Source organism: Alexandromys fortis, unplaced genomic scaffold (genome assembly GCF_014885135.2).
Source record: "Alexandromys fortis isolate MF-2015 unplaced genomic scaffold, M_Fortis_MF-2015_v1.1 scaffold_82, whole genome shotgun sequence".
NCBI lineage: Eukaryota > Metazoa > Chordata > Mammalia > Rodentia > Cricetidae > Alexandromys > Alexandromys fortis.
This window is the reverse complement of record NW_026067963.1, coordinates 5,304,383-5,318,459: the sequence shown is the minus strand read 5'-3', so window position 1 is coordinate 5,318,459 and position 14,077 is coordinate 5,304,383. Positions and strand designations below refer to the sequence as shown.

The 14,077-nt window shown below is 47.3% G+C and overlaps 1 protein-coding gene across 1 annotated transcript in view; it reads right to left on the bottom strand.

Annotated features, from left to right (window-relative positions):
• Positions 1-2,143: 2,143 nt before the first annotated feature.
• The window catches only part of Prkch (protein kinase C eta), a 199,596-nt gene continuing 187,662 nt past the window's right edge, over positions 2,144-14,077 (bottom strand). Inside the window, exons 13-14 of the mRNA XM_050153694.1 lie at positions 4,746-4,889; positions 2,144-3,384 (exon numbers count right to left, since the gene is read on the bottom strand). Coding sequence (XP_050009651.1) covers positions 3,238-3,384; positions 4,746-4,889 — 291 coding nt within the window. The 3' untranslated portion in view covers positions 2,144-3,237. The remainder of the gene's footprint in view (positions 3,385-4,745; positions 4,890-14,077) is intronic.

The following is a 14,077-nucleotide window of genomic DNA, read 5'->3' as shown; positions in this document are numbered from 1 at the left end:
CAGCACGGGAAGAAAGGGATCTAACAGTGTTCTGTGTGGAGCTGGGCTTGGGTTTGCCTCTTCCAACCTGCAGCCCAGCCCAGAGGAACCTGTGACCACAGGGCCCATTTCCAGGAGAACCTATGACTAGTCGGCTCATTTCCTGCACACACGTCTGGGGTTTGGAGCAGACTCTTATCTTCAGACGATATGAAGGGAGGAATTGTATGAGCCAGGGTGGCCGTAAGCCAGAGCATCCCAGGCAACTGGTCGGTTTAGGTCAGTGGAAGCAATCAGGGTGACCTTGGAAGTGGTGAAGGACCAATGAGTGACTGGGGTATCAGAGGCATTTTATACCCAGTGAAGACCAACACGTGCCAGTTCGAGTGTTCCAATCCTTGCTCTTGTCTTGGCAGTGAAGTCACGCTGGCTGTAATTGTGCAGCTGCCGTGGGCTGCTGGGTGGCTGTACACACCCACCTTCTTCCTGCTGCAGCTGTGGCGGTTGCACCAGCCCAGCCCATGAAAGGGGGATCAGGAGTTACCAAAACATAAGACAGACCTCCAAGAAGAGAAAAAGACTGTGTGCTGCTAAAGCTCAGAGCTTGCCTCCGGGGGTTCAAATGGAGTTTATGAGACCCAGAGTGACCCAGACTACTTCTTCTTTCTCCCTTTTTCTGGAAGATGGGGAAATTGAAGTCACTATTGCATCACCTGGGCCTGCCCCAGTTTCCTGAATCAGGGCTGGGAGGCTCCACCCTTGATTGCAAATTAAGCCATCTCCCCTGCAGATCTATAAGTTTGCACAGGGGATGGATGACTAACAACTTCCTGTGGACTGGCAACTTATTTCCTGCTCCCAGCTCACCCCAGACTACACCCTTTGAACTGCTCTCAGAACCCCACAAAGGTGGGGAAATAGAATTGGTTTTAATTGGAAAGCCTTATTAATTTGGGCTAAAAGCAAAATTTCTGAAAAAAAAAAACTGCTTGATCCCCATCTTGGTCCTAAAATATTTTCATTCTGTGACTTTGGACAAGCTTTTTTTTTTAAAAAAGAAGAAGAAGGAGGAGGAGGAGGAGGAGGAGGAGGAGGAGGAGGAGGAGGAGGAGGAGGAGGAGGAAGAAGAAGAAGAAGAAGAAGAAGAAGAAGAAGAAGAAGAAGAAGAAGGAACTGTCTTGTGCCTCAGTTCCCCCATCTGTACAGTTAAGACGAGAGTACTTGCTTCATAGGAACACTGAATGAATAAATGCTCTTAAAATGTGTACAACAGGTTTTATATAAAGCAACCATAATGAGTGCTAGGCATAAAGACAAAGAAGCCCCAAGTCAGAATGAACCCCCACCTCCTCTCCCAGCAGACGGTGGGTAGAATAAAAAGCTTCACACTTTAGATCTAGGTCCACCCCTTACCCAAATCAAGACTTTTGGGAAACCAATAAACTCCACTGAGCACTTCTGATGTCAGCTGTAAGATGACTTCAGTATTTACTCTTGCTCACCACACAAACATGGCATGCAGGGCTACTGAACTGGGCTCAACACAGCTTCAGGAAGGCTCACAGCTTTTCTATTCATGCAGAAGTAAATTTTTTTTGATCCCGGAATGCCAAAAAGAACCCACAGTACTGGTACAAAAAGAGACTGTGGCACTGGCTCAGCCATTTCCTAATTCTCCTCCTAGGCTCTTTGCATCTTTGGAAGGCAGCTGTGCTCACTACTATACCACCAACATGGCTGGCTGCATCTTCAAGGACGCCAAGATCTGCCAATCGGATGGAAAGAGAGGTCACATGCATTCCTCTGAGGAGGTGCTTAGATGGCAAACATCTCCTCTATCTCTCTTCTTGCTCCGTGGGCACAGTAAGAAGATAGAGAGCCACGGACGTGTACTGTATGTGGATGATAAAGGAACATCTGTCTAGCCGCTGAGATTTTGAGGATTAGTCGGCTGCAATACCCAGATGTCTCTTCTTGACACAGGTAGGGGTACTGATGAGTGAGAGAGACCACACTCTCCTCAGGGGTATAAGAGCTATGCCAATGCCTCTTCTATGTCTTTGCCTACAGTCCTGGGCTCTAATAACTGTGGAAAGCTTTGGAGTTTGATTAGAAATGTATTCTCTGAGTGGGGGAGGGAGCAAGTCATTCTTTACACAAAATGTCCTTTTGCTACAAAATGCCTTTATTTCCAGCCATTCAAACCTTTCAACTGTATATATGGTTACACATGAAACGCCTTTGCCACCGGCACTGTTTCCAAGATCCATTTTTAACTGATAATGTGTGTATCAAACAACCTTGTCTCTGAAAACATAACTTAAATAGACTGCCAACGGATCAGCCACACGTGCGTTCTCATGGACGTGAACGGTGTGCCAGGCTTCGCCAGTGAGTCAGCCTGGGACGAGGTGGGTGCCATCAGATCCCACCAGCTGACAGACTGCCGTCTGCTGGCCACGGTTCTGTGGCAGCGGCCTTTCTATAAACAAGAGAGCGTGTGCAGACAAAGACGCCAGGCCTATGCCACGTGAAGAGGCCTTTCACAGAGCGCAGACGCGACTCGGTGGACCCCAGGACGAAGGAAAGCAACATGGAGGTGGCTCGGCCATGCACACTAAGGGTGATCACGGCACCTTCTTGTGTGACAGTCAATAAATAGCTAGTTACTGAAAGGGAGAGACGGACCGTTGTCGTGATGTCCAACCTCCTTCTCAATACTGGGTTTTAGGTTGGGAGCCTGAGGGACACCCATCTTCTCTTTCTTCAGAGTAAGTCAGTCTACTTGGAATACCATTCATTTCCCTAAAGAGAGCTCTCAATTCTTCATTAGCACGTAGTCTTTTGCAGACCGCAATATTGGATTAAAGAAGAATGAAAAGTGGTTCACAGAAACTCTAGGTTGGTCTCTTGAAGTAAGAAAGCCTGTTAGGCTCATAATTTCCAGAACCTACTATATTCTTCCTACCGTCTCTCCTTTCGGTTTCTCTCATTTACCCCAAGCCTGACATAGCCGTGTAGACTCATGGGTCGAGCGGTACATCTCTGTAACATCTCAGTCTCAGTTACAGAAATGTACCATGGCTCCTTGGGACGAGAGAGAGTGGCTCTCTTGAAGCTCCACCCTTTGAGGAGTTGTGAACATTTGCTCCTTGAAGGTGACGGTGGTATTTCTAAGGCGGATGCTGTGGAATTCCCACAAAAGAAATTCCTGGAAAAAAAAATCCACATTCCCCCGTGACTGTCACTCCCCAGAGGCTACGGCTGCAGTTCTGGAGACACAAAGGAAAAGTTCCTGAACTCATCCTGGTTAATCATAGGAAGATGTCCCTCATCGACCGGAGTCAAAACTGGCTCTTCTTTTATGAAGTCTGGGTCAAAATTGCTGACATCTTCTCGGGATTTCTGTTAAAAAAAAAAAAAGGAAGCCATGGTCACATTGTATATATAGAACCTGGGATTTTTGCCTCTTATGTGGGTCGCAGCCCATTCCAAAAAGTTCAGAGAGCTGCTCTTCATTGGTCAGCAGCATCACTTATGGTTCTGATGGCTGTGACTTGGCGGCGCTTTGTGGCCAGTCCCCCACATGCATATTTTTATGGCCTCTGCCAACCACCAAGTCACTCATTCCATGTCCTGCCCTCTAGTCACTGACTCCTGCCAAGAGGCTAAAGAATAAATGCGGTCACCCCGACTTGCTTACTCACTCACCCATGATCCTCCATCTTACTGATGGAGGCTTTCTGACAGGCCCCACTGACGGGGCCTGCCTGGTCACATCTGCCGAAAAGTCGAGGAAACTCATGCTCACCTCACGTACTGTTCGCACACATTCTACCCGTGTGAGAAGAGGCTCTCAAGTGATTTCACGGCGTTACTGAGCTCAGAGAAATAAGCGTCTATCCCATTACTTTGGGCTGGAGCTGTTGGGTTCCCTGGCTGCTGGGCAACCAAAGCCTGACAGGCTGCTGCAGGCTAAGCTCACTCCGTTCCGAAGAGCTGTGTAAATGGCATCTTTATAAATGGATACTGAAGAGACCCTTTTCTTTCTTCTTAATCATTGTCAGGCCTCTCACTTCTCTCAAGTGACCCCAGGACACTTCTTTCTCCACCTTCAGACCATGGTTCCTCCCCGATAGTCTTGATCTATTTTGAGCCGGGCTTCTCTGTCCTCCAGTTCTGGAGGCATCTATGTGTAGCTCAGCTCAAAGACTATGAGGTGGGCCACCCTCAGACTTTGTGGCTTAGATTGGTACCGCTGGTATCTTCAGCATTTCACCAAAGGGTCTCCGCCTGTCTGGCCTGAGTCCTTTGTCACAGTAGCTATGACAAACTGTGTAGGCCAAGGAGCCAGGCTCAGTGAAGGAGTACCTTGTACCTTTTAAAATATTTTTTAGGGCTTGGGAAAGGTACAGATGATGACCCAAGAAACATGAGAAAATGGGAAATGAATAATGACTTGCTAATCAGTTCAATTCTGCTAGGCCCTAGAATTTAGGGAAACTTAAAACAGCTTATGGCATATTAGATGTTGGGATATTTTGATTTAGGTTAAGGGAGGGTAGAGGTGGGGCGAACAAGAGGTGAAAACTTAGTGAGATGCAATCAACACATTGTCTCAGGGGCAAGCTGCCCAGTCTCCATCTCTAGGAGGGGCTGGCAAACCTCTACTACGTCATCCTATGGGAGATATCAGCTTTTCCATGGATTTTTTTTTTCAATCTGGAGAAAAGGGAACATCTTTTACAATGACCTTGAATACTCACAATTCTGGGTCGGAAAGGCGGTTCCAGTTGGCGATGGTTCAACTGGGCCCAGTCAATTTCCTTGAAGAAAGGATGTCTCAAGATCTCATGTTCGCCTCCCTGAGCCAGGCTGCCCAAGCGCATGGTAGGGTTCTTGGTCATGAACTAGGAGAGTGCAAGAAAGAGAGAGTCATTCATTCATTCATATGCAACCCCGTCACAAGACAGCAGGCACCAGCCCTGGCAAAGGCGTTCCTGGGAGGTATTTTGGCTGATCTTGCTCACTAGCTGGATTTTCCATTCTGGGCAGCACCGGCCATATGAATCATGCCTTAAAGTCGAGACTGCCTGAGTGGATTGTTGGCCTTCCCCACTGCCATTTCGGGCACGGCCACTAAAAGAAGGCTGAAGGGTCCAATTTTATTTTCTGTAAATACCAGGTGTTTTTCTTTCCTCTGTAGAGAAAGGCAACTCCTTATGAATTAGGATGTCTTTCCGTGTGGACAGCAAGCAGATTCTGAATGGGGCTACTTTTAGGAACAGCTGTGCCATTGTTCTGGGGCCCACAGGGTTGGCCAGGGTTCCTGCTCTCTCCTCAGCCCGCAGAGAAAAGTGAGAGTCATTGTTCTTGAGATCTGTAGAAAATGGCAGCCAGGGTGAAAAAACTCTTAAAACTTCTATGACCGGTTCTAGGAAAAACCAAAGTGGGTTGCTTGCTTGTCTTTCTGTGGCTAAGACAGTTGAACGTTTTCTGCATTCAAGATGCCTCTCTTCTGTTTTGAAATGGGTTTATAGGCAAGAATGCAGGACTGCAGAGACCAAAAACTAAAAGAAAATGTCACACAGTAAAGTGCTGTTTGAATACAAATCTTCCACCTTCATATCACTTGGGAGATATTCTTATACTCAGCTCCTAGGCATTTTGGTTGACTCCTCTGCTTCTTACAAACGGTCTTGGTGTTTTCATCATTTCTTAATGAAGGAACTCAGAGAATAATTCACTTTTCAGGGCCAGAATGTCATTTTTAACTTCAAGCGATTTCTCATTAAGAACAAAGCAAAACGCTGAACTTGAATGGAGAGTTTTGTTTGGGTTGGGCATGGTGGTAGCACAAGCCTGTAACCCCATTGGAGACTGAGGCAGGAAGGTGGTGATTCTAAGTCAACCTGGGCTATAGAGTAAGACAAAACCAGAGCAGCAACACAAGGGTGTGGGTGTAGTTTAGCGCTAGAGTGCTTACTTAGCACAGCAAGGTGCCAAATCCCACCCCAGAACTGTGGGAAACAAGCAAAGCAAAAAGTTTGTGGTTTTATTTAAATCAAGTTACTTTAAGTTTCTTTGTGTTTCTTCCAACCTTAATTTTCAGTGCTGGGGAACAGACCCAGGGTCTTGTGTGGGTGAGGCCAGTACCCTACCACTGAGCTACACCTCTGAACTCTAAATCAAGTTATCTATAAACAGAGTAAGGACAAGTTTTGACAGTCCCCAGATATCTTTTCTAAGTTAGACTTTATAAGCACAAAGCAAAAGTAAGGCTGTGTTTATAGAAACTGTTTGGGGCTGAATTTACTGAGTGAATTTAAAGATTTCCCAAAGAAAATCTTGTGGCTGATGCAAACACAGAAGACAGTGACATCTGGGCCATGCTAGAAAGCCATGTAAAGCTCCCAGTGTGGGTTCAAACGAGATGGATCAAAGCTAAAGAAAAAAGTGGCAAAAGAGCCTCAGCAACGGCAATTCCAGGGCATCTACTTTGCAAAACACACACACACACACACACACACACACACACACACACACAAAGAAGAAGAAGAAGAAGGAGGAGGAGGAGGAGGAGGAGGAGGAGGAGGAGGAGGAGGAGGAGGAGGAGGAGGAAGAAGAAGAAGAAGAAGAAGAAGAAGAAGAAGAAGAAGAAGAAGAAGAAGAAGAAGAAGAAGAAGAAGAATCAAAGGGAGCCAGTAAAGAATGAAGATCCCGATGGGGTTTAGTGGCTTTTCCTTTCTCCAAATGACAAAGAATTAGGAGATCTAGGGTGCTGGATTAGAGGTAGGACCCAAAATAAAATAAGCATTCAAATAGTCACAGGTCCAGTCCCAGCAGCCTATACCTACCTACCCCAGGCCTTTACAGGTTTCAGAAATACATGTAAGTTACTCCGTTATATAAGGGCCAGGAGTTCATACTGCCTGTGATCTCGCCTAAGAAACTTATTTCTTCAGGAAGATAGGAAAATTTCTTTGAGAGAGAGAGAGAGAGAGAGAGAGAGAGAGAGAGAGAGAGAGAGAGAGAGAATTCTCTCCATGGTAATGTGAGCAGGGTACATGGACAGGCAACTGCAAAGCTCACTGACAACTAATAATAAAATTTAAAAAAAAATAAACTTGAGACAAAAAAAAAGGAGCACAGAAAAAGACCCAGATGGCTTGTGGGAAATTCCCAGGCCTACCAGTGTTGGGAGAGAGGACATCCTGTGAATGTGTGGGTGCAACTTGTTCTTCTGGGAAAAGGGGTCAGTGCAGGACTCTAGATGCCAGGGTGGCAGAAGCATTGTTGCCTGACTCTGTTCATTCGTCCCTGCCCCTGGCACTGAATCTGAACTCCCATGGAGCAGAGAGCAAGAGGCCTTGTCTGAGGCTGACAAAATCCCAGAACACACCTCTAGCATGGGGCAGGACGACCCACCCAGTGTGACTCTCTGGAGAGCACACCTCTAGCATGGGGCAGGACGACCGATTGCTGTTGGACATCGTCTTTTGGGATTCTGATCAACTGTTTTGAATAGCATCGATTTAATTTTTTAATATATTTCATTTGAATTATGTGTATCTCTGTGTGGGTAAATATACATAAGTTCAGAGGCCAGAGGCATCAAACACCCAGGAGCTGCAGTAATAGGTGGTTGTGAGCTGTCTACATGGACACTGGGAACATGGGTACACACTCATAACTGTTGAGTCTCCATCCCAATAACCTTGATATTTTTTTTAAAACCTAGACACAATCATCCTCCACATGACAAGAAAGTCTGAGCAACCAATCTGATCAGCGTAGCTCTCACCCCTCATCAAAGAGGCTTCTCTGCAATGTTGGAGACTATATGACACTGGTCAAAATGCAGGGAGCAACCGACCATGGGGTGTCCAACCCCAATGAATACATCTACAATGCAACCCCTACACAGAAGGCTCAGGAAGAATCGCTGGAGAGGGGGCAGAAAAAATGCAAGAACCAGAGGACCAGGATGACTGCTATGGGATAGTGTCTTCTAGATAGGCATTGCCTCAACAAGACCTGCATAGGGACAATCCCAGTTGACATGCCGAAGCGGATGGGAGAAATTTCACAAGGCGTCACCCCTAAATGAGAGGCAGCCAGTGACTGCTAAAAAGGGAAGGATCATTCTTCTCTAGGGATGAGTTTCCAGATAGGTTATCCAATCCTAAGCGGTTAGCCTTAAATCCATGTACATAGGAATAAAACTAAATGGACCCAACCACTATGTATGTATGTATGCAGGTGTGTGTCTGTGGTCTGCGTGTCTCTGTGTATATATGTATGTGTGTGTAACAATATTAATTAAAGAAAAGGCCATGAGTGTCAGAGGGAGCATGGAGGAATGTGGGAGGTTTTGGAGGGAGAAGAAGTATCATGCAAACATTATACTTAAGAAATTATCAAAAAACAATATCAATTAAACAAAAAGGGAAGGATCCTCCATCACGATTACAAAGCCTACATGGTATCTGGTGAATGCAAGGCAGTGCACTAACTTGGGGGTGTGCAGGTGACAGAGGTAGAATCATTCCATCAAAGTGCAGATCCAGAGAAAAGGCAAGCAAACTGTAACACACACTGGAGACACTGAAAAGAACATAGGCGAAGTGCTCTGAGAGCCTGGAGGACGCCTGAGCAAACAGTACTGGGTCTGGTGGTAGGAAGGTGAGGAATAGCCTCATGGAAGAGGTGGCATTTGATGAGTTGAATAGCAGGGCAGGATCCATGAGGAAGAGGACAACCACGCCTGGTCACACAGTCAGCGCACACACCCAGATGCATTCAAGCACCTGGGGTGCCAAGAGAAACGCTGGTAGCCTGGGACAGTTGGCACATGGGGGTAGCTGAGGAAGTGTTGGTGGTGAGTCTGACCTGTCTGAAGTATATGAGAAGGCAAGAAGACTGGCCACACTGTGATGAACAGGTGAGGGCTGGGAACGGGAGCCTAGGCAGGAGGCTGAGACAAACAGTTGAAATGACAGGCAAGTTCAGAAACGACGTTGCTTGTAGTGAAGTGAAAGGAAGAGTTGGGAACAAGTTCTAGAAGGATTTAAATAGGAACCATGCCTAAGGATAAGTGGACGGATAGAGTCTAATGACACAGGCTCTCCCCAGGCTGTGCGACGGAGTACCAAAGGCAAGTCCTCCAGCGTTAGCGTTAATCAACAGCAGCAGTCAGGGGAGCAAATACAAAAGCACGTATTCTGTAAGATTATGAAAGCTGTCAGAACCAAAATGGAGTCACTTGTGTCAAACCTTAACAAAGCTGGGAGGTCTGTGAAGGAGGTGAGGCTTTGCATGGCCCCCGATAACAAGACCTATCCCAGAAGACTCTGCTAGAAGCACATGGCTTTGCATACATGCCGCCACAAGCTTACACAAGGCTGTCTGCCCAACAACTGTTTCCAGTGTTGTACCAATGCCATCCTTGTCATTGACTGTAAAGCTTAAAACTATGATTTATGTAATGTTCCTCATTTGGCCATCAGCCCCTGCCCCCCTTGATGTCAACCTTCTGCAATATGCTCCTGATTTACACGCTGGCATGCATAACACCGTTGCCACGCCAGCTCCTGACTCAGCATATGAACCTCTGGAGAACCTCTCTGCTTATTGTTTAGTTTCATAAGGGTGTAAATCTGAGTGATTGACAAGCTCAGGTTTGTACCTGAGATATCAAGCACCACACAGAGATGACTAACCATGTCTGTATGGGGTGCAGGCTGGGGTGAGAGCTCTCAGTGATGTGTGAGGACAAAGGGAAGAAGCTGGGAAGGTGGGCAAGACTGTTTGATGAAAGAAGGGAAGAGAGAGAGAAGGGTGGGCGAGTGAACAGAGCTGAGACCATCTCATTCAATCTACATTGTGTGATTTAAAATAATACCAGTTATCATTTAAAAAGCAAGAAATGACACATGACATGAAGGTCAGGTGTGGATATGGGGTACCTCCAACCCTTGAGCTGTCACTCCTTCAGAGGAATGGCCTGAGGATCAGTGGTGGGCATGAGACCCCCAGGTGGCTGTACATAATGCCACACATGAGCCTGGTGTCACTAGCCAGCTTTAATGGCTTCTGGCCACGAAACAGAGAAAGAAGAAAGCTCTACCTTGGCATGGTGACTTATGCCTCTACTTCCCAGCATTCAGGAGGACTGGGCAAATTTGAGGCTAGCCTGGGCTATTGAACACCAATGAGACTCATTCTGAGATAAGGGGGGATCTAAGATGACAGGAGACAGGAACTAGACTTGAAGAATCCAGAAAGTGTTGACTATTAAGACAGGAACCATTGTAAAGAGGAGGTACTGGGGTAGGCCCTAACGGATTTCTGTGGGGAGTGGATTATGGTCCCTACACTATTCTCTCTAGACATGCAGAACTGGAGAGTTAAGAGAATCTTTCCTACCAGTCTTGGACCTGATGTGGGCCACGGCACACATTCAACCAGAGGCAGAGCTGGAGGCTGGAGGGACTTGCCACCCTGGAGAACACCCTGGCCCTGCTGCTGTGAATGGTCACCTACATGCTTCATCAGAAAACACCTCCCAATTTGTCCTTGTCGCTAATGGTCTCAAATGGTAACTCCAGTGAGCTAACAGTCCCTGTCTAAGGTCGTTCTTAAAATAGACCTTCTCTCCACTGGCCTTCGCCCTGACGATGGTCCAAGTGGAAAAGTTTGCCAGGAAGGCGAAGCATGTGGCCTCAGGAGACGGTGAGCATATTGACCAAAGGAAGCAGGTGGTTCGTAGGGCCAACAGAAGCACTTTGTAAACCAGGGAGAGTGAGTGAGGGCCTAGGGGAGCTGGGTCCTTCCCAAATGTAAATCTCACTGTGGAGGGAGGGCAGAAGAGAGAGGCATAGGCACTGGGTGGGGTGGGAGGGTATCTCGGTCTCATCCTGCATTCCCCGAGGAAAGTGGAGAGACGGGGAAGCTCCAGGACACAGAATCTAGGGGAGAGGACAGCCGCAGAGTGAGGTGTACTGGGTGGTGCTGGCCAGGTTTGTTAAAGCTTCTCTCAAGAGAATGTCTGCAGAGCAGGAAGGATACATGGGGTGGACTGCAGAGGGCCACTGGCTGGACTTGGCTGTTCCTGACCTGCATGCGTACGTCAGCTGCAGCCTGTGCAGCTGAGCGGCCCTGAACGCCTATTAACGTCTCTGGAGCTCAGATGGCTCCGATGTCAAGTGGGGTTTTCTCTATACTTTGGGTGGTAAAGTAAGCACGTGACAATATCTGCGTGAAGTGCCTGGCACAAAGCTGTCCTCAAGTGATGCCAGACGGGAGTCTAGTCTCAAACTCTCTGGAGCTCCGTTTTCTTCTACCTCAAGGCTCCAAGAGAAGAGACTAAAGACCCAGGCCGGCCTGGACCCTGAGGCTTGTCTGGCCTGCCTGTTATTCCCTTTGCAGCCAGGGAAGAGAACAAAACCCTTTCTGCTCTAAGTCGCAGACCTCGACTGTGGAGTGTTGGGAGTTTCTTTGAAAAACAAGTTGGACAGCAAATCTGTTCTGAGTCAATTTTAAAACAAGAACTCAGAGCCTCGTGTGCAATTTCATCCACAGCACCCACACAAAGGAGATTCCCGTGAAGGAAAACAGGTGCCAATGGAACTTCCTGTCAAAGTGGTGTCTGGTGCAGGACTGATCACGTCCTGTGGGCTGCATACCTTTTTGGAGGTGTTAGTGCGGAGCTGTTGTAGGTGACAGAGTTTAGACTAGCCCTGTACAATGATGACTGCTGAGACAGCTGGATCCAGATGTGCTGTGGAATTCGTGAAAACATAAAGCTGTGGCAATAATTATTTATCCTATTTCAAAATGTCTGACTTCTCTTTTAGAAACTTAAGTATATTGTGTTTATTTAATGTGACTTATAAAATACCGTTTATGAGCAAGTGTTAGACTGCTCCGTGGTCTGCATTTACCTCATCTCCATACACGAAATGAGCATTGAGTCCCCTTCTTGCTTTGTAATTAATGATAGAACTAGTTGAATGAAAATTAGCAGAATGGACATTGTAACCGAATGCCTCCTGTAAAGGATGAGTTGATGCCTTCCTAACAAACCACACAAGTAAAAACTCAGCCGTGGTAAAAACTGTAGCTCCCTATAGTTCTGAATGTTTCACTGAGAAGTTCTAAACATGATCCCACAAACGGACACCTGTGAAAAACATCTGATCCAAATGTCCAGCAAATATCTTCATCTGTGAGCAAGACAGCACCAGAACAGAATACTGGGTGTGGACAAAATGCCTGATTTCTTAAGAAGAGAACTAGTTACATAAGCCGAGCAATTAGACAATAGCATTTACTCCCAGGAGTCAGAAAACACTGTATGTTCTAGTTAATAGTTGGATTTGGCTGTTGGGCAAACAGAATGACCTTCCCCATTCATTCCATTTCAGGAACTTAAACAAAAGGCAGACAGACCTGGCAGCTATTGCTGCCAAGCCAGAAGGGGAGGCAATCAAGCCGTAAGACTCCCCTATCAGTATTCCGGGGAGCCACTCCGAAACAGGAGGAAAGCATTTCATGGCTCTAAAGAGAGATCTAGGAAAGGAAGACAGAGGAAGGACATAGGATGGTAAAGCAGAGGTTGGCTCCCTGCCACGATGGCCAACCTCATTATGGGCACACGGCCTGAAGGCCACCCAGAGAGGCTGACAGAATGTGCGCCGTGGATGCATGCTGCAGGCCCCTACCTTCTGCTTCTGACCCTAGTAGAGCCTGACCCAATTGGGAAGTACAGCCGCCAGCTCTGTCCATTCACAACCCTTCCCGGTGGCGAAGCTGGGGACACACATCTCAGGATGATTGATGCCAAGAACACGGTCTACCTCAGAGCCGTGGCCACAGAGGAACAAGGCTGCGGGTGTGCGTTAAGAGGATGGGGCAGCACGAAAGAGGACAGACATTAAGGTGACCTGGTGCAGATGTCCCTTTCCCACAGGGGAGCGCAGAGTCAGATGGTCACACCTGAGATGAAGTTGACGATAATCTCTGGAGAAGGGTGGGGTGTGGCCGGATGGAGAGGCCACACAATGGATTTGGGGGATATCTCTGGGGAAGTCAGCTGCACTGTTTGAAGAATAGTCTCTCACATCACACAGCGCTGCTGTAGGATCCTGGGTGAGAGCCACATGAGAGTCACTCTGGATGCTCACATTGGACCTGCATGGGACTTACTGGCAAGGCTAGCAATCCGCATCGTTATGGCGAAGAACAACGCTGTTGGCGTGCATACTTGCTTAGCAAGGGGCAGTCGTGGGTGTGGAGAAAAGGGAGGGGAGCATTTTTAACTGTTGTTGTTTAGTGAGTAGCAGCCATTTTTATACGAACATGCTACCATTTTTTTCATTGCACCCAGCAGTGAGTTAAATGCTTCCCATTCACAGCTCACAACCCTAGAGCAACCATGCTTACTATTCCCATCTTATGTATTGTCAATCTAAGGGAGAGGCCCATCCATAATCTACCCAAGGCCACGTGGTTTGTAAGTGGTAGAGCTGGGATTTGTACCTGTGACATCAGAAGCCTTTGCTCTGTGTCACTAATTTTCACCTCTTCCGGAGGCCACCAAATGCCTCCCTTGGATTCTGGACCGGAGAGGACTGTGGGAAAGACTTAGGTTGGTAAGAATCATGGCCTAACCCTTAGAACTTCGCATGGATGAAAACTGATCATGTTTGGTATAGATGCTCTCTGGACCCACACGACACCCTCTTCCTGCCACCAGTGAAGTGACTGAGATGGGTTCCACCAGTAAGAGGGTGGCGTGAGAACGGGAAGCAAGGCCTTTGCTTCTCTCAGAGCCTGAAGCGCCTTTCGGTATGACCACCTGATTTTATTACAAGCAACTAAAGGTTGATTGATGTGTTAGAGATGATAACGGGACACATCCATGTTTCCAAAGGTCTGAGGGCTGTTGGCCAGACAGGCAGCTTGGATGGGTGAAGTAAGCTCAGGCGGATGGAAGAGGGACCATATCACAAGGAAAGTCAAAACTAGTTTTTTAAAAAAGTTCCCCCTTGTCTCTCCTTCCTTCATGTCTCTTCTCTTTCCTGTCTGCCTTCTC